General features: G+C 38.5%; 1 protein-coding gene across 3 annotated transcripts in view; it reads left to right on the top strand.

Annotated features, from left to right (window-relative positions):
- ptprn2 (protein tyrosine phosphatase receptor type N2) overlaps positions 1-21273 on the top strand; it is a 184982-nt gene that overhangs the window by 30712 nt on the left and 132997 nt on the right. For all 3 annotated transcript variants that reach the window (XM_047349431.1, XM_047349429.1, XM_047349430.1), the window contains 6 exons: positions 3290-3403; positions 14677-14924; positions 17978-18425; positions 18842-19138; positions 19683-19723; positions 20104-20528. In XM_047349431.1, coding sequence (XP_047205387.1) covers positions 3290-3403; positions 14677-14924; positions 17978-18425; positions 18842-19138; positions 19683-19723; positions 20104-20528 — 1573 coding nt within the window. The remainder of the gene's footprint in view (positions 1-3289; positions 3404-14676; positions 14925-17977; positions 18426-18841; positions 19139-19682; positions 19724-20103; positions 20529-21273) is intronic.

Raw genomic sequence — 21273 nt, 5'->3', positions numbered from 1 at the left:
TTATCTTTGATATCACAATTTGTTTCATGATCTGAAACATGTTTAGGTGTGACAAAAAAAGATGTAAGAGAAAGATGTAAGGGTACAAACAGTTTTCACAGTATTGCACTGCTTTTCTGTATTGGGGGTTTTGTTAATCAAGGCCTTTTATTATTGGTCATCCCATTATAAAAAGAAAAGCCAAAATAATCATCCCCATACTAAATATTTCTCACACCAATGTTGAGATATTTTAGAAAGAACTCCCTGCTATTTGATTTGCCCTACCTCTCTGTATGTTATATTCAGCTTCTGACAACCCTCCATGGATGCAACACATGCTGCGCTCCTCCAGGCCTGAAATTAAAATGTTGCTTTTTGCTGTCAAAAATAGCGTGGGGGTAAAAAAAGGGTTTGTTTTTTTCTCGGCGCTGTCAACTGCAATGAGCCTCGTTCTGATTCCTCTGGTGTCAGAAATTTGAGCAGAAAAGGGACAGAACAAATCTTTGTGTTCGTTGCCACCTCGAATATTCAATCACTTGTTAACATTTGCCAAACAAGGATTTCTTTGTTGCGAAGCACCTTGAGCCTCTATATTTAATGCCCCAAATCCCTGTTTGTCTCTTTTCTCTAACTGGAATGTCCCTAAAAATGTACATGTGACATTTGCTACCAACAAGACAACAACTAGAGGATTTAGAGCATCAAACATTTAGCAGTTGGCAATTATAGAATATTTTTCTAGCTGTGACATGAAAAATTAAAATCCATTGAGTGAGTTATGTCATTAGGGATAATTAGAATAGATTTTTGGCAAAACTAAATGAGCAACCAAAAGGCAGTTGATGTGTTTAGATTCACTAAAATCTGTGGGTGGAAAGTTTTCCTCTGCTCAAAAATAACTTCTGAATATTATACACTCTTGAGTGTTATTTCTCCAGCTCCACCAAGCTTTTTGTCAGTCATTTGACATGTCGCAGACAGAAGGAAACACCCACACCTCCTTTAGGATAGGATTACAATTGCCAGACTTGGACTTTTATCAGATTTCATAATTTATGTAATGATTACTCACTGAATTTTATTCAAAGCTCATAGCTGAATGGATGCATGGATGCGTCCCATCAGATGTGCAAACCACCAAGCAGTGACTCTACTCCAAGCTCCTCCTAAAAGAGGGAGCTCCTCATTTTTTCTCGAAGCATGAGCTCAACCATCCATGAAAAAAGCTCATTTCAGTCACTTATATTTCTGAACTTGTACTTTCGGTTTTGATCTTTATCTCTTGACCGTAGGTGAGGCTTGGAACATAGATTGACATCTTTATCCTTTCAGCTCAGCTCTTTTTTCATCACATTGCACGGACCAACATCGCCATTACTGTAAATGTGTGATGGGGTTATGTTCTTGAGTGATGGGAGGATGTAGTTGGAGATGGATTGATATATTTGGGCACCAAGTTCACTAATGTAGAAGCTGCTCAGATATGTCATTTGATGAAAGAGCTGAGCCAAAAAGGAAATTTTCTAATCACCGGTTTGTCTACATTTGGACAATCACCCATGGCCATGACATTAAGTTCATGACCAGAAGAACGAGACCCCAAATACAAGCAGCTAAAATGAGCTTCATCTGTAGGGTAGCTAAGCCTTAGGGTGTTTCACTAAGGAAGCAGACTGCTCTGAAGAACAATGAGCAGGAAGCACAACAGGCACCGATTTGTAAAATAAGTATTATCATTTACCATCACCGATACAAGAGTAAATTTATTCTAAGGTAAGATTGTTTTTAATATACAAATTCACATCTCATTTCTGTCGCCTTTTAAAATTCAGTTGTTAGATACATCCTTTCAAATCTTTCTAATTTAGCTCACAATATGTTTTTAATCTTTCGTCAAAAGGTCCAGATACTGAGACACAGCAAGCTTATGTCTGATGTCTTGGTCTTTGTGGACAGATATTAGGACATCCCTGATTTGAGGACCCCTGATGACTTCACAGATCTCTCTGCTCAAGTTTGAATTAATCTTGCAAGGCACAGGGTGGCATGGACAGCAGTGTGAGGCCCACCGCTTCCTATGTGAAAGCAGCCTTGGAAAAAGGGTGAGGATCTCTGTGATCCAAGGGGAGGCTTGGAGTAGGGTCAGTGCCCCTCTGCCCTGAAATGAGTCAGCTGAAGAGACAGGCATCTGATCGGGACGTCTCCTCTGCACCTTCCTTTTGAGGCTTTTCAGGGATATCTCACTGGGAGACTCCATGGGATACCCAGATATTGTTGGAGGGACCATGCATCCCTTCTGGCTACAAATGCCTTGGAAGTCCTCCAGAATGAGCTGTAGAGTGTCAAAGTACCTGTTTCCCATGCAATCCATTCTCCGATAATCAGAAGCCAATGGATGGATGGATAAAAATCCTTGAAGTTTGATCTGTTTTTATCTGTTTTCTTGCTAAAGTGTACAAACAGAGTTAGAAATGAAAAGAGAAAATAACAGTATAAAATAAGCATTAGCTCTTGTTTGTTATGTGGTTCCTGGCATGTAGGCGAGTATCCATCTTATCGATTGCTGTCACTCCCCAACGTCTTGAGGCTAATTAATGGGAGGCTGTGGTGTATGACCAAGTGTTGAAGCACATCATTAGTTCCTATCTAATCATGGCATCATACCTTACACAGGCTCTGAGATGATTGTATTGTTGATAGCTCACATAAGTGCACACAGAGGAGACAGCTCAGACTTCCAAGGTTCATCTCCTGAGACCATCTCTGAGACGAACTTCTCATTCTGCGAGTTCTTGCCAAATGACGCAGGAATTCATCTTCCTGGCTGAGAAAACGTGGCAGCTTGGTTCATTTAAATTCCGGGCCTTGTGTTCACATACTGCTCTCTGACCCCCGCAGGCCACCCTGAGCCTCAGCATCCTTTAGAGGTCCAGAGCAGCCATTGAATTATGGGTTGATAGTGAGGCTATTGCGTTGGTTGCCTAGCAACCCAAGCGGGTGGCCTGCTGATAGGGAGTTTACCAAGGTCTCAGATAAAGTCCCTTCTACCACAAATGTCTGCTTATCATGGAGCTGTCTGAGGAAGAAATATCACCTATTAGCCCTCCCAAAAACAGAGAAAATCAGATGTATAAAACACTGCAGGTGTCTCACAGCGAAGCTTTTCATCTGAGCCAGCAGACGTTATTTGGCATATTCAGAACTGCAAAAAGAGTGCTGGAAAATGTGTACTTTGTGTGTTTCTCACTTTGAGGTGAAACAAAACACCTCATGAATCTGCTTTCCCCTCTCTCTCCTTGCTCTATAGATGGCGTGTTTGGAAGGTGCCAGGATTTGGCTGGGGCAGAACTGTACACATACGATATTTCATCCTCCGCTCTCCAGCGCCTCAGGATCCTCCTACAGAACCTGGCTCACAGAGGTACAAACTGCATGTCTGTTTTTGTCTGAGTCTTTCTTTCGCATTTGTCATCACTCAGTGCGAGTGTCACAGAAAATGCCTTTTGGTGTGAGGCGAGCCAAATAAGCCAAGCTGTCTCAGGCACAACACACTGCCACGGAGCTAGAATGGGTCATTTGACTCATATCAGCCCATTGTTTGGCCATCATTGCTTAACTCCAGCAGCCAGTCTTGTTGGCTCTTATGCTACTTTGACATTTAGAGCTAATTTTGTGGATGAGTAACTGTGAGGATTGCAGGGTAATCACATCCGTCTCTCCTACTCAGTCAGTGGCTGATGATGTACCTTAAAACAGGTTACAGCTTCAGGCAGTTAATAGCCATTTATATGATGAACATGAAGTGCTTTACAACATATTCACACCCCTTGAATATTTCCATATGTTGTCACATAACAGCCACAAAGCCACAAATAACATACATCAGTGTATGTTATTGCTATTTTATGTGAGAGACCAACACAAATTTTTACATAATTGTTAAGTGGAAGCAGAAGGTTTCCAATGAGTTTTTTTATGTTTAAAATCTGAACGCCGTGGCATCCAGCAATATTCATTACTCTAATTCAATATTTTATATTACATTACACTGTAATTACACCTGCAACCCCTTCAGGGGTATGGCTCCACCAGTTTTGCCCGTTTGTCCTCTGCAGCTCAGTCAGATTTGTTGGAGAGTGTCTGTAAACACCAATTTTTAGGTCTTGCCACATATTCGTTGGATTTCAATTTGACTTTGACTGGGCCATTCTTACACAGAGATATGCTTTGAGCTAAACTATTGAATTCTAGCTCTGGCTGTATGTTTAGGGTTGTCTTGCTAGGAACGTGAATCTCTTTTCCAGCCTCTAACGGGTTTTATTCCAGGACTGCCCTGTATTTATCTCTATCCATCTTCCCATCAACTCTGACCGGCTTCCCTGTCTATGCTGTGCCTGCCATACTCTTTCCATTTTCAGACGACGGTATGAATAGTGCTCACTGAGAAGTTCAAAGGTTGGAATGCTATATGACAACCTGACCCTGCTTTAAACTTCTCCACCAATGTTTTTGAACAAATCTCTAAAGGTTAAAAGCTGTATTTACGCTTAGATTAAATTTCATACAGGTATACTTTGTTTTCTAATAAGGCGACATTTGAATACGATTGGTTGCACTGGTTGTTATAAGGATGTGAGAGTTAAAAGGACTGAAGACATATGCACACAAAACCTTCAGGATTTTTATTTAAAGAAAATCATTCATTAATACATTATTTTCCTTCCACTTTACTGCTGGTGTATCAGATAAATGTTATTATTCTCAGGTCTTCATGATGAAAGTAGCTACATAGATGCGAAACGTTGGAGGGAAAATTGCTTTTTCATTTTCCTTAACTGTGAATTTCTTTTTGCTATCTCATATCTTGTGTCATTACCTCTGCAATTTAAATTATGCCTAATTTGATATTCATCCCTTGTGGTGGAGTTCAAATGTTCTTTCTTACTGTCGAAATGACTGCATCCTCCTGGGAGTCAAGGGCATAACTCCCGACAGAAAAACAAACCAAAATCTTGTGAAAGTAAATGTTGGAAAGTGTGGAAGAAATTGGTGAAATGCCAATTAATTGAACTTCCATTTCTTCACAATTTCCAAATGTGCTGCCCTTAGCCCAACGTATAATTTAATAACAAAATGTTCAGTCTGTGGCTTTCTAAACAGTTAAATCTAATTAATTGCTTGAGTGTGTGCAGTGGTTGTCATGTCTACTGTACAGAGTATGGCATGATGGGCATTTTAATTATGATCAGAAGGTATGGTTTACTTCCACATAAGTACGCCTTAAAGCTTCATGTTTCTGCACTGACAATTATACCCCACCAGGGAGCAGTAGAAACCTTTAACAAGACCGTAACCATAGACGTCTACTATCCAAATTGGCTTTGCAGGCCACTCTGAGTCTCATATTTTTAAACAGGCGTGAACAACTGTTGAAATTTATTAGACGTTTGGGTAAGTGAAAAACAAAAAAACAAAAAAGACAAGGAAAATGACGATAATTATTTAAAGCAAGCCTGCATATTTCTTATAATTAATTCTTGGAAATAAACAAATGAGAATGAGGAGGAAAGGAGACGACGTGTAGCCTTTTAAGCTCATTTTTTCCCCCGATTCTTTAAATGTTTTTCATTCTTCCTCTTTGACCTTCTGTTTTAAGACAGCGTTTTACAGACATGACATCATCACTTTGAGACATTTACCCCCTTCACTGTCTGTAAGACTCCCATCCACAGACAGAGAGCGTTATCTGCCGTTGAGTCCACAATGAGCCGTTAATGCTCGGCGGCATGTTATTCTTATCAGCTCAACAGCTATTGAAGTGTCATTTTTGAGGTGTGTGGGTTTGGGGGGGGGGGGGGGGGGGGGGGTCCTTCGTGAGCTTAGACAGGTTTGTGGAGACCATTGTACTGTAAGCTAAATTAAAAGAGATTAAAAGAGATGGAGAGAAAAAAAAAAACAAAAAAAAACAGGACGAACATCAATGGAATCGATTTACAATCCTCTTTATCTTGCATCAGAGCAGGTAGAAATCACACAATCTCTGCTCACTGAACAACACCAATGTCACTCAGATCAATAGAAATTGACCCTTGAACAAAGGGGGCTTGGGTTGTCTGGATGTGTCCCCATTGGCTCAGCACGTTGTCTGGTATTAAATTTTCATCACAATACCTGTGATTACAAGGCACACTCTTCCACATGCAAATGACTTTTATATTGTACAGGCAGCACCCACAGCAAAGCAACGTTAGTATTCACTGTGTGCAGCCAAAGTCTGTCCACACAGTTTATAGGCACGCACGCCGCCATCATACTGCTTAGGACTCATTAAAGCTCCACTAAATATTTGTGTTTGCATAGCCTGGTACTGAGAATAACTTCAGTTGCTACGGTTAATTGAATTTGATATACAGTCTTTTAAAATTAAATATTTGCTTTGCATCTTCCTAAACATCCACCCTGAACAGACATTGTTCATTTAACAACAATCACTAAGCAAGCAGCTAAGCAGCAAATACGGCTTCAGACTGGAACAATATTTCGAGGTCGGAATAGGAAAAGTATACCACTAGACCAACAAACATGTGCGTCTACAGTGCCATGAAAAAGTATTTGCGCCCTTAGAGATTTCTTCAGTTTTGTCTTTTTCTAATCCTACTTATAAAAAAAAAAAACAACTTAACACAATCTGACCTTGTGTGGAAAAAGAAATTGCCCCCTAATCAAATAACTGGTTGTGCCACCATTGACATCAACAACTGCCATCAAGAGATAACTAGCAAAGCTATTTAAAATAACCCTGGGTGAAAAAACATATTGCCCCTGAAAATCAGACTTTTACATCATAGTGGAGGAATTTTGGTCTATTCTTCTTTGCAGAAATTTAATTCAGCCACCATGGAGGGTTTTGCGCACATAGAGCCTGTATAAGAACATACCACTTCCTCTCAAACAAATTCAAGTCCAGACTTTGACTTGGCCACTCCAAAAAAAATCTCCTTTTTTCTTTGGGAGGTATTTAGAGGGGGACTCTATTATTATCATTCTCCTGCTGCATAGCCTGATTTTAAGGTCACTAGGCATCCAATATAAAATTCTTCTGCTCACCCATAGATGTGTTAACAGCCATGGTCCATCTTATCTACAGGAACTCATTCCACTCCATACCTCCATCCGCACCCTCAGGTCGTCCAGCGGCCGGCTCCTCCAGGTCCCCTCTACCGGGCTCAGAACCATGGGGGACAGAGCTTTTTGCTCTGCTGCAACCCGGCTCTGGAATAGCCTCCCTCCAGCGCTGAGAGAAGTGTAGAGTCTGGTTTCTTTTAAAGTTGGACTTAAGACATTCCTGTTTGGAAAACTGCTAAATACTTATTTTACTCTAGTGTCGTTTTTTTCTTGTGTTTAGGAAAGCTTTTAACTGCTAAATACTTATTACACCCTAGTGTCGTTTTGTTCTTCTGTTTTAATTGTAGCAATTTGAGATTCCTTGGAATGAAAAGTGCATTATATATAAAATTTGTTATTATCATTATTATAATTATTATTATAAACTGATGGCCAGATATTCTCCTTCAGGATTTTCTTGTCAAGGGAGTCAGAGAATCGAGTATTGTATTCTCTGAGGTTTTGTTTGTGTGCAATTTGTTTAATAGACTGAAACATTTTGATGTGACAAAAACACTAAAACAGAAGAAATTGGTATGAGGGAACAAATATTTTTTTTCATGACACTTAGAAAGTCAAGACTAAAGCAATGTGCTAACTTAAAATTGTAGGCTGGCTTGTGAGATTTGTATGTTTCTAAGAACAGTGGTTTTGGGCTGCTTGGAACTCAACAGCATATAAAAAAGATTATTAGGCTGCCTCTCGGAAAAATATGTGTTTCATGTAATAATAATTTATAAGTTTGAATTCTTTACTTAAAATATAAATTTAGGTGATGCTGATCAAATATAATTGCACTTATACTTTTATTAATAGCAATTGATAGTTTTTCTGGCTAATTACACTAAACATGTATTATATTTCACATTAAATGTGCAAGAGGTTCTGAAACTAACAACTAGTCAGAGAGAGGCTAATTTCAAAATGGATTTCTGCCCATTAAACAATGATTCTAAAAGTTTCATAGTTCAAGTAAACCTTATTTTATTGATTTGTATACAGCATCACTTTTACTGGATGTTGTTTTAAATATGTTTCTTTTTCTTTTTTTGTAATCATCCAATACAATTTTCAGCCTGTTGTTTCTCGTATCATGCTCTAATTGGTTAGCTGTGGGATTTGGACTTTACCAACTGTAATTCAGTGCTTGCTGCTGATGCCAATAGCAATGAGCTGTAATGTTTGCTTGAAAACCCCAAATTGCAGTTTCTGGAACCAAAGTAATGATAAAATCTCTGCTTTCTGCAACAGCTAACAAACCGTTGTTATGGACTAACTTTCATAGCACTACAAACCAAAGATCAGACAGGGCTCAGCAGAATACTACAACATAAATCCTTTCAGAAGGTAGTTGTAATTTAGTTGATGGACCATGTTAAACTACAGTGGCCTGCAGTCGATTGTCCTCTCGACCTGCGCAGTACAGCAGATATGTTCTCATTGCAAAGACAAGTTAAGATGATGCGTTGTGACATTTTTATTAGCTTTATTGACAGGAGCTGTACATCAAGGAGAGTCATTGACCATAAAGTGACACCACAAAAATGGTCCTATTTTAAGTTTATTGCAAAAAAAAAAAAAAAACTATTCTGGGGGAAAAACAGCCAAAACCAGACTGTGTCCTACTAACCACACTGGACAGCATTGCAGAGTTCACATAGTATCTAACGCATTGTGGAAAAAGAAAAGGAAGTTACTACAGAAATCAAGCTGTTTCTTCCTTTTCCATGAAGGCAAAATTAATCTTTCTTATGCTTATTAATGTTGAAACACCCTTTCCCTATACAGAGATAGTTTTTTAAATTTAATTACCCTTTTTATAGTTCTAATTTGCAATTGCTGTCACAGTTCAATTTTATCCAGTTATTTTACAATACCGTCATATTCAGTAGATCGTAAAATGTCAACTGGTCAGATGCTGTCTAAGAAAACTAGCAGATTGCATCTAATCTTAATTTCAATGCAGTCTCTCCTACTGTGCAAGCACGGGGCGACAGTGGAGAGGATAGACCTTCTTTTAACAAGAGGAAACCTTATGTAGAAACAGGCTAAAAATGAGCTGTGTCCACTGGATGGTGGTTGAGTGGATAAGAAAGATAGACGGAGATAAAACACTGATGCACTTGGCCGTAATCTCTTTCTTTGGAATGAAGAGCACACAAATAACACCAGGTAAGTGGCAGCAAATATGACAAAATAATGCAAATGGTTGCCCTAGCCAATGGGATTGTAACTATAGAGATAGTTTAGGAAACCGCTAAGCAGTGTAACTATAAGCTTTGTCAAAACGAAAAACTTTGACCCTCTTCACTTGTAAGCCAAGTCTTGCGAGTAAAAATGGTGTCTGGCTCACAAAGAAAAACTGGGAGCTTGTTTTATAGGAGAGGTGCCTGAAACCTGAAGAGTCTGCCTCCCATTCTACTTGGATCTGTAGGGAACGCCAGTAAACCTTTAGTCCGAAGTTTTAATAGTTATGCAGTTTTAATTTTTAATTTTAATTTTAATTTAGTTTTGACTTCACATTTTCAATTCTACTTTAGTTTTAATTAGTATTTTGATTTTGTTTGCTAGTTTAGTTCAGTTTTATTTTTTGAAAATGCTTAGTTTCAGTTTACTTTTTATTAGTTTCCGTCATAGTTTTAGTCTTTTTTTTGTAACCCGAGTTACATACCACATCCTGCGGATGAGGGTTGTGCATGGTCCTTAACCTTCTCAAGGTAAGCTAGGTTTCAAGTGAACTTTAAGGTTTGTGGGATTTTTCCTCTTTATTAATTTCCCAAATATTTTATCTCCAACTTTTTATCGCCAACTCTGGCGCTTTTTTCCCAAGTTTTGCTGACATGACGCTGGGTGTGGACAGACCACGAAGATGACTTGATTGACCTACCTGCCATCTGCTGGTGTAATGCGGCACAGCGAGAATTAAAAACAACAACTGGAGACTTGACTTCATACATGCATGAGACACACAAACGAAAACCAAGCACATTCTCTCTGTAAATTTTAGTTTTGTAACACTCATTACAGTTTCAATTAATTTTCCTTTTTTTGAAAAGTCACGTTTTTATTTTTATTTCAGATTACGAAAATGTTTTTTTTTACTTCTAGTTTTCGTTAACGATAATAACCTTGCTTCAGTCTCAGAGCAAACTGCTCTCTAGGGAACATATCAAACAATGAACTCTTTACTTAAGGTTGAGCTGGAAGGTTTATATACCAGATAAATAGTTAAAGATTCCTTTCTAGATTCAAAACTGAGCCAATTCAAAAACCCCTAAAGTGGAGGATGAAGATCTCCTTTCATGTCTCATCATGATTGTTCTTGCAGCATCTGTTTAGCAAAATCTTGAATAACAGTGCAGCCCAGAGGTAGCAAATGCTAGTTTGTCTGCATCACTCAGGAAAGATGTTCCTGACTTTGACAATATAGTGCAGGGAGAAGGTCAAGGTCAACCTGTTTTATATGGGATTTAGGGCCAAAAGTAAAACAACTTGCGTGGACAGTAAGTCAGAAGTTATTGTCCAACCAAAGTCAAAATTGGTTCCTTCTGCATGCATGGATATTTGGTACAAAGAAGAGCGGTACAATTAAAATCTTTCAAAAATGTATTTTTATTTGTAATTTTTAATTCTTTCTAAAAATAACTTTAGCACATAAGTAAATTGAGCAACACATTTGGCCATCTAGATCCTCTTTATTCATTCATTATAGTAGCACATTGCCACACCATATTTGGCATGCATTAAAACACTACATAGTAAAACTATCCACATGATAAAATGGCCAAGCTGTTGCAAGCACAACAGGCTAATTGTATCATTTTCAAAACTACAGCAATCGGCCTCTAAGTGTGTCTAAATGCTTGCAGATAGTTTTTAAGAGATGATGCAACATGGGGGTAAATATCAGTCTGTCAGGCAATGTATGTTGCCGGCATTTAAACTGAAATGCACATATTTTTATTACAACAGTTGTTACTGTTTGACATTTCATATTTACAGTAATTAATTAATAACTTTAAACTGTTTTTTAAACATGATTTTCAGCTTTTTAAATTTTCAGTAAAGGATTATTGTTATTATTAAAAGGGCAAAATGTAAATTATAAATATCTAAATTAAATAATTGAAAAATTATCGTTGCAAAATACTATATAAAATAAAATAAAAATCTTATAAATGTATAAAAAAACAAAGAATGAAATGCAAGCTTTGTAATTTGCCGCTTGACTTCTCAATTCACTATTTGTTATGTTCATTTGTCAAACTCATAGTGACACATTTCGTTTTGACCAATTAGGCCCAACTTACTGCTAAATTATTCACTGTATTTTCAATTAATGCCTTTAAAATCAGTTGGTGGACAGAAGTAAAAGAAAGGGGAAATCTGCATTTCAAAAACACCAGATGAAGCAAGAAGACATGTAGACAGGATATCATCTAATAGGCTTTGAATATGTAGGAGACCTCCCTTTGCCTCTCTCTGTCACACAGAAAACAGACAGGAGGCCAACTGAAATATCATGCTTGTTTGAAAGCTGTTGTGCTAATGGCAAGGCGTTAATTAACCTAGGCGTTTGCCCAAGCTGGGACGCTACTGTTAACAGACAGAAAGTGGCAGCACTTGATGACAAAGACCGGTCTGACTCTGGACTTTTTGAGACTATTGCATGACATTTGACTCCTCCATGTTGGGTTAAACAGCCTAGATGTTCATTGAGAGGAATCCAACCGTAAAAGCCACATCAACGCTCCCCGTGGCTGTTTGCTGTACAAAACAGCTCGTTTTGGCTCTGTAATTTGTGTCGACATACCTTTTCCCCTCAAGTGTGCCCATCAGAGGCTCAGAAAACCTGGTATGTATGGAAATGAGTGCAACCCCCAGCAGATGGAGGAATAGAGGTGTTACAGCCAATGAAACTAGTCTCACCTTGTTTGGGGTGCAATAACACATTTACTCTGAAAACGTTTAACCAGATAGCATATAGCATATGGAACACCAGCCCTAAGATCCCCAGTGACGCTGATGATAGCGTAAATGATCATCACTGTGGCAACGTGTAGTCAGTAGGCCCCACACCGGGTAAGCTATGGGTAGTTAACTGTCACTGTTGTGCGGATGGATGGCTGAGCTGCGTTCCAGAACAGTGACAACATACGCTGCTTTGTGCTCTGTTCAGTGCTGCCAAGAATGACTGGAGGCATCGGCGGCTCCTCTGCATCGCTCAGATCCTCATCTGTGCTCATGAATGCCTCTTAAAATATCTTGTGTGGGCGAGAAACCAGGCTAATGAAGACATTCTGCAGCGCTAATACCTTTATGTTTCACATTTATACAGTGATTTGTTAATTCATTGATGTTAAACATGTCCACGTCATTAACAGCAGCGTTTTTAGCATCTTTAGATGAGTCCTGTAAATAAATCTTAATTGCTGCAGCAATGAATTTAGTTCTTTCTCATTAAAAAATGGTTTTGTGCTGCAACTGATGTGCCATCAGTGGGCATCTTGGCTCTTGGAAAGTATATCATCTAAGGTATGTCAATCAGCTTTGCTGATGGAATTCTGTGCCTTTTGGCATGTTGGGAAAAGAGCTACATTTTGGGTGTCTGCTTTGCTTGGGTAGCTCCATCTGGTCCTGGCACCGCTGTGCTTCATCCCTACTCAGGAGTTCTGCATCATAGCTATGTGTTGGCAATTAGCAGAGATGTTGGCAAGGCATCAGGCCACAAAGCGGCATTCTCCTTGTGTCTGTTGAATGGCTATTGTATGTATCTCTGTTTCTTTATTATAATTCTAAACACTTTTATGCCAACCTCTATATATGGTTAGGACCAAAGTCAAAGCAGACTCAAAATTCAGAAGTCTGGGAAACAACTTATTTTAACAACATTGAAGGGGCGACATAAGAGAAGTCCAAATGAGAGCATCTGACAATAACAGAGGTAACCAAGCAGAATATATAATGAAGGAGGTAATGACTAAAACCTGTTCTGCAGATAGAGTAAAAAGGAAACCGAAACAAACAACTTAGCAAACTAGGTAAACAAAAGTAGAATACAGAACATTAGGGTTAGGTAGTTTTTGACACTGTTAAGCGATCCATCAGTTACACTCTGATATACCATATCTGCTTTAAAAGACTTATGTTGTTTTCTCACTGCTTTACATATTTAGGGCATTTTAGGCGTTTCTAAAATATTTTCCCCAGACATACATGCATTATCCATTTTCTAATCTGGCTGAATCTTGGTCTACTTATTGGGGCCAGCCCACATTGGTTCCCAGCCCATCACAGGGTAAACACTGAGACACAAAGGACAGACAGCCATGCATGTACACACTTACATTCAGAGTGGCAAGCTAGCCTAACACATGTTTTTGGAGTACCTGGAGAAAAGCTATGCATGCATGGTTGAGAGCGTGCACAGAGAATTAATTTTTTTCATCTCTGATCATATAAGAGTAATAGATCACGAGTGATTCTGGAATGACAACGGTTGTGAAAAATACTTAAACAGGCCCAGTACCATCAACAACAGTAGTCCAAGCCTGCATACAGCTTTATTACGTCTAAGCTTAAAAAATAATACAATAAATTTCTACATCTATATTGTACCACTTTTAGTTTGGTATATTGAACAGAAACATGGTATGTATCCCCAGAACAGCCCTGTTTCTCTATATCTATTGGAACTCTACAGTTTGAAAACCTGAAGTCAATGATTGCTTGTCCTTTGGCCCCGTCTCTTCCCTAATAAGTAGTTTTTAGATTGAAATTCATTAAATCAAGCTTTGCAAGGAGGCATCTCTTATACTTCTGGTCTCCAGTTCTGTTTAAACCAATCTTTACCTGGTCTTGCACAGAAAGGTCCATGCACTGATTCGAACATGGGATCTGTTATTTCACCATGCTGCCGAAGATAAAAGATAAAATAGGCAAATATTGTTTTTTCATTGTATGAGCATCAAGGGACAAAGTTACAAGAAAAACTAATAATTGTATAGAAGCAAAATATAATATGATGATAGCATTACATGATCCACATCACCTCTACAGATTTTTTTATTGGAAACAGGCATTGTCCCTATCATATTTAACCCGTGCTGCAAACATGAAACTTAATTACTTGATCCGAAAGTGCACACAGATGTAAGTAGGTGTTGTTACATGTCCCTCATCTTTCCAGATGTAAGATTTTTTACAGTATCCAGCTCTGATTCTGCTCCTTTTTCTGTGGTGTTTCAAGGCGGTTCTACTAGAAACTGGACTACTAAAAAAGACTGGTGAAGGTTAATTTCTGGGGGGCTGAGAGTTTTTTACGCATAGCTTCCAGTCGGGCACAGTGTCTTTTTTACCCTACTAGAGTAAAGTCGTACATACAAAGTTGCTGTTTTTGTCTTTTTTTTGTTTTTCCAAAATCAGGGATTTTAAGGTATATTTAAATGCTTTTTCACATTCTGCAGAACTGAACAGCTTCACTTAAAATCCAACTCAGATTGAACCAGTCCTATCTTGACCTCTTTCTAGGATTGACATGGCAAGACGACATTACTCAGCAGGTCATCTCCAGAGAGCTCTCCAAACTGAAGAACATCCCTCTACGCCAGCAGAGTCCACCTCCGAGCCAGCTGGCGGCTTACAGCAGCTCCAGAAACAGGAAACTGAGGCCCACACAAGCAGAGCTGAGCAGAAACCTTCAGCAATATCTCACAGGGTTGGGCTTTATGCCTCATGTTGACACAGAGCAACAACAAGGAGATCTACCAGTAATTCAGGTGAGATTCCAACACTTGATTTGACAGGTCTGCAATCAGACTTTTAAATCAATCAATCCATTTTCCATATCACTTTATTGAAATTTGAAAGTGTAAGGTTTTAAACATATTTGAAGTAAGTATAACATACTTTTTTATTTTTGATATTATATTTCTTTCAATGAACCTTACAAAAGTATTTATAACCCTTAAACCTCCACATTTTGTGACAACACGCACAAACACAAACTTTAGCAGGTGGAATTTTATGGTGTTGATAGAACTGCACAATTGTGAAGCAGAAGGGAAATATTTATGGACTTGACTTTTTTTTAACTTAATAAAACATCCAAGAATTGTGGTACGTATTTGTGTTCTCCCTCTTTACTCTGATTTCCCTAGATAAAATCTATTGGAACCACTTCCCTTCACAGCTCAGGTAATTGATAAATAGAGTCCACATGTGTGGAATTTAATCTCGGTAAAAATACAGCTAAGGTTTGTTGGAGAAGATTAGTGAACAAACAGTACCATGAAAAATAAGAAAAACACCTGACAGATCAAGGATAAAGTTGTGGATATTTTAAAAAGAGGGTTAGGTTGAAAAACAATATCCCAAATTTTTTATTTCGTTTGGAAAAGTAATACTGCGTATCACCATTAACACACCATCCACATCGTGAGACTAGATGGTGGCAGCATCTTGATGTTCTCTATCCAATCTGACTGAGGATTAACTATTTTGCATAAAAGACTGGGGTAAACTTTCAGTCTCTAGACGTGCAAAGATTTTAGAGACATCAAAAGGCTGCCTCTCTAATTGCAGATAATGGTGGCTCTACAAAATATAGACTCCAGAATACAAATGTACACAACACTTTTCAAATATTTAAAACAGATTTTGAAAGCCTTTCATTATTTTCTTCTGTTTTACAAATAAAACCAGTTTTGTCGGTGTGTCACATAAAATTGCAATAAAATGTATTCAAGTTTGTAACTGCATTCTGACAAAATGTGGTTCTTTATTAAATGTGAGTTATAAATACTTTTGCAAAGTACTGTATGTCTTCATTCTACATGCAACCCCTAAACAAAACATTATTTCTTTGGTGCTATCGTCAAAAAATACATCTTCCTATAATATTCCTTATGCAGAGAAGTCATTTACTATCTTTTGTGTTTGTCCTCTTGTCCCTGCTTTGCCTTTGTTTCTTGTTTTCTGACCCCTCTCTCCCTCCAACTGAGTGGGGACCCTTTTTACACAAAGGTCCTCCATCACCCCTTTACATTATTCAACTATCATATTTAGGGTGGACGTCCTGCTTTGTGAGAGATGTGCCTGGAATCTCTTATATGCGAGCTGCTTCCTGCTGCTATGTCACTGCATCCATAATGCAAAGTTAAAGAGTTCAGGACCTTCCTTATTGATGGAGCGGGGTCCTTTGTTGTGTGGCGTGATGGAGAGAGGCAAACATGGTTAGCATGAATGGTAGAGCACCTCCGTCTTGCTGTGCTAATGCCATTATGGGTCTTTCTGTATGCTGACAGTGGAAAGACTGACATTTTCTTTGCATACATTTGAAAGACAGAAAATGGCACCAAGGGAGAGAGCTAGTATTAGTGTTGCAGTGACATGGATAATAATGCTTTTCAGTGCATCAGATGTACTGTATGCTGTGTGCGTGGGCTTGTATGACTCAGATGGAAAGAATGATTCCCCATCCTCACAGGACAAAATCACAAAAGAGAAGAAAAGACAAAATCACACAGTTTGGTGCCAGTATCAACTCCATCTTCATTGCCAAATTGTTAAAAAGACCTCTAAATGTCTGTGTATGTGGCAGCACATTGTTATGCAAATACATGTTTCATCATGTGTGAAACATAAACTCATAGGGGTAACTTTGAAATCATTTTTTCTCCCCATTTAGATAAGGGATTGCTGTTACTTCTCAGACTGGGGAGATATGCTTTTAAAGTTTGTGGTGTGTTGTGGAAATGCGTGAAATTACTCTTTGAGTGACACTATCTCATCTAGGATTTCCATAATGCAATTTCCAAGGGCACTTGTCTTTGATCTAGAATCCCTATTCATATCCTGTCCTGTCTGGTGGAGCCCAGGTTGCTTCTCTTCTTATTCTGAAGCTTGTCACATCAGCTCTGACCCCCGCTGCAGCTCATTTGAAGTTCTTGTCGAGCCAAATAGTTATTGAAGAGCCTAAGCCAGGTTGAAAATGTATCCAGTGAATGTTCCCACATCAGCTCTTCCACAAAAGTACAAAAGAAAACTGAAAGTTTGCAACCTAAGTTATCTTATGTTGATAACATACGGATGTTTTCAATGTCAAAATATAATGGCTAAGAATGGTAAAAAAGGTATTTTCCATCTTAAAATCTGATAATTATGTTAGCTCAATGTTCTAACATGCAATCTATATTATTTGACCGATTTTGTTTGCTAAATGTCAAAATCTTGCCTTAGTGTGGTAGGATGTTACCTACATTACTTAGCACATCAGTATGTGACACTTAAAATCAAATGTTAGCATAATAACATGCTACCAGTCAACCGGTCAAAATCTTACCATAGTGTGGTAACGTGCTATCTATATTATGAAGAGGTATAACAGTTAATGCTAAAGGTCACAATCTTATCTCATTGTGCTTATTAGCACTTTAGCATCTGATGTTACAGAGGAAATCCTAGCTGAGCATTGTAACATGCTTATTTAGCACTGTAATGTGGTACATATTTAATACTTTACAATCTAATTATCTGATTAAAAAAATTATACATTTTGTTTTTATAACAAGTTGAAGTTTTTTAAATATATAAGGAAATGGAATATACTATACAAATTCTGACATGTGACCACAAATTCTAGCTCCAACAAGCCTGATTTCTGGAAAAAATAGCTACAAACTTACACAAAATTACATAGTATCTGTCTTACTAACAAAGTCTGACTAACAGATAAGACATTTTAGTTAATTAGATTCATAAAATGTTGGTTCACTATCGATGTAAAGGCTGTTCAAAATATTAATATCTGACTGCTAAAAATGTGTTGCAGAGCGAAGATTTCACACCTGATGCTCTGAAAAAGCCCATCAAGCCAAAACCAAAGCAGGGCTGGAAGGAGACCACCATCTACAGCCTTCAGAAAGGAGCTGGCCAACCTCCAGTCACCAAAGTCATTACCAAGAGTGGAGATGGCAGACACCCCAAACTAAGTACGACATATGCGAGGCCTGAACCTGACAGGAGCAAGCTCCTTTCCAACCATCTGCAGCAGCTTCTTCCAGGGGCATCAGGCACTCAGCAGGGCGTTGCAGCTGGAGGGCCTGTATGGCCAAAGGGGAAACTCCACTACCTGAACTACCTGCAGCCTGCACAGAACGATCGTGCAGACCCACAGATTGCTTTTGGCTCCAATACTGCAAAGCCTAATCTTGACAGACTGCTCTTCAAGGCTGGCTCAAATTGGCTCCCTACCAAAAACCCTTATAGTGTCATGGATGGTAGGTGCAGCTGTTTTTTTTACACTCACACTTTTTTATTCTGCACCATATATGCTTCTTTACTATTTTTGTTTCATTCAGAACAGTAACAGCTGTTATTTAAAATGTATATACACTCAAAATCTGGGTGAATATCATATCAATTATGGTCCTTTAATAATTTATTTCAATCGTTCTTTATCCAGGTTTGAACAATCATATGACACAACGTCAGTGAATTTTGAATACAAGAATTGGGTGCTTGAGTTTGCATGTATTGCTCAAATCCAACAATTTGACCCTTTGGCGATTGGAGGAAATCTTCAGAAGAGTTACTTGAGTGCCTGGTTTATACAACCAGCAATCCAACTTTAAAATAGAATTATTCTGTGCAATTACTATTTCTTTATCATCTATTCTCTTTTTTGTGTGTCCAGATCATCTCATCCTCAATGCAGTGAACCAGCTGGGGAGGCACAGTCTTAACATGGAGGCTTTGATGGGCAAAGACCTGGACCAACTTACTGAGATCATCACAGGAGCTCTGCAGGAGGCAGATGAGGAGCGGCTTACTGATGGGGCCAAGCCAGGACCCGGAGCTGGTAACTCCAGGGGGGAGATGAGGGTTGACCAGGAGCCACTGGCAGGAATGCTTCTGAATCAAGACCAAGATGTGAAATCAAATGAAGGCCCAGATCTAAACCCAAACGAAACTCTGAAATTAAAACAGCAAGGTTGGTATTTGTGTTGCTGGGAAAAAGAAAAAGCAGGGCAGAGTTCCAAGTTTTGTTTAACTGATTTAAGACTACAAGGCATTGCTTGTTAATAAATGCTATGGCTAAAGCATGGCTTTGTTCATACAATTCTCATACAAAATGCTGGCAGATGTATTTCTCACTCTTTCAGTTTTCTGTCATAACTTGTTTTTTGCTGCTGAAGACAAATGGGGAACCTCGATTTCGGCTCATTCTACTCACATACACTGCCGGCCAAACGTTTTAGATACACTTTCTTACTTAGTGGGTCTCTTTATTTTTATGACTATTTACATTGTAGACTCTCCCCAAGGGCAACAAAACTAAATTATATAGGAAACAAAAAGTGTGAAATAACTCAATTTTTATTTTGCTACATAATTCCATGTGTTCACTCACAGTTTTGATGCCTTCAGTTAGAATCTACCTACAATGTAAATAGTCCTGAACATAAAGAAGACCATTAAATGAGAACTTGTTTCTAAAACGTTTGACCAGTAGTGTACATTGTATTTGTTTCCAGGCCAACGAGTAGATGGTGCAGACAAAGAGTCCACTGACAAGGTGAATTATAAATTACTCTGCTACTAAACAAATTGGTTTCTGTGGGAACGAGATGTGTCCAAGATTCAGTTTTATTTACTTATACATGCTGCTTAAAAGAGAGGATCTGAAAAGTTGAATTATTGAAACTTAAAAGACAGCTCATTCCTGCACAATCTTTGATTTGTCTCAGCATTTTTGGCAAATCTCTTGGTTGAATGTAAACAAGTGAAACCATTGTTCTTTATTATTTACAAGCAAGAAATCTTGTCATTCGTCATTAAATATGTAGCACAAATACTTTTTAATGGGTGCCTCTGTTAAACTTCATAAAACATCTTTGGTGAGAAAACCAAATGTCCTCTTGATTCTAAAAGTAAAATTGTTTTTACTCAAAACAGCACGGTGCCATATTTTCCAAGCTGCTAGACTACCTCAACATGGAGCCCTTTGGTGGTGCTCCAGAGGTCAAGAGTGGGCCACCAGCTCCTCTCCAGAAAATGGTTGGACTGGAGAGCGTCCACAGCATAACGAAGCAGGGCCAAGTTCCTGCCCCCTACCGCTCAGAGGAGAAGATCGTGACCAACCCGGCAAAAGACAGGTCCACCCTAAGGTTGCTTACCGGAGCAGAGGGGCCTGATGCGAGGGTGGACTCTGAGATCCAGAGGTGGATGCAAGGGGACCAGCCCCCAGTGGGGGATGTACAGCCAGAGGAGGCGCAGAAAAATGACATCAAGATTAAAACTCAGCTGATCCACGTGGGAGTGAAGGAGTTTTCCAGCAGAGGGAAAGACAGACATTTTGGCTACATCATCACCAACTCAGAGTAAGCCCAATTTTACTGAAGATACAATGCAGTATTGTGCTTCAAAAATAGACTGCTTGATATAAACTACTATTTTAAGATTGTTATTTAATAAATTTGTGTGAAATTGGATTAAAACTGGGCAAACCTAGTTTGGTGTGGACAGATGCAATGTAGGTGCAAAAGTTTTAAGTCATCCCTAATTTAATTGCTTCCAAGAAGTTTTTTTGTATTCCTGTAAATTTTGTTCTTGATCTGTAGTCTTACATGTTTTCAGGAGATGTTTTAAAGATTTTCTTCTTTTTTGTCTGGTCCTTGTACCTGACCATGACAGCATATTATGCGGAAAAAAAGAAAAAAAGAGTATATGGAGAAATGTTAACACAAGGTTTTGGTGATTCATCATCCTTCATCTGATTCATCTTCTGTATGTGCTTTTATTACTTCAGCTAAATAAATGGGAAAACATTGATACCCAGCTGATGGTAACCCAGTGCCAAAAGGTCCTCAAAATTGTTTCATTGCTAAGTTGTAATTTGTATAGACCCATCAGTGGTTCATCCCTTGTGTTTTGGAGCTTTTTTGATTCAAATGTTGGAATAAAACCTTTAAAAACTCCTTTAAAACGTTTGAGAAGGTTCAAAACAACTAGATCACAAGAAATTCTGTCTGTGAAGAAATGAAAAACATCTGAAGACTTTTGCATATTCCTATGTCATGGATGCTCTGACAATAGACATTTGTACATTATTTCTGATGATTAGTT

Source organism: Girardinichthys multiradiatus, chromosome 21 (genome assembly GCF_021462225.1).
Source record: "Girardinichthys multiradiatus isolate DD_20200921_A chromosome 21, DD_fGirMul_XY1, whole genome shotgun sequence".
Lineage (NCBI taxonomy): Eukaryota > Metazoa > Chordata > Actinopteri > Cyprinodontiformes > Goodeidae > Girardinichthys > Girardinichthys multiradiatus.
Note: the sequence above shows the minus strand (reverse complement) of the source record. Positions and strands in the feature narration are given on the sequence as shown.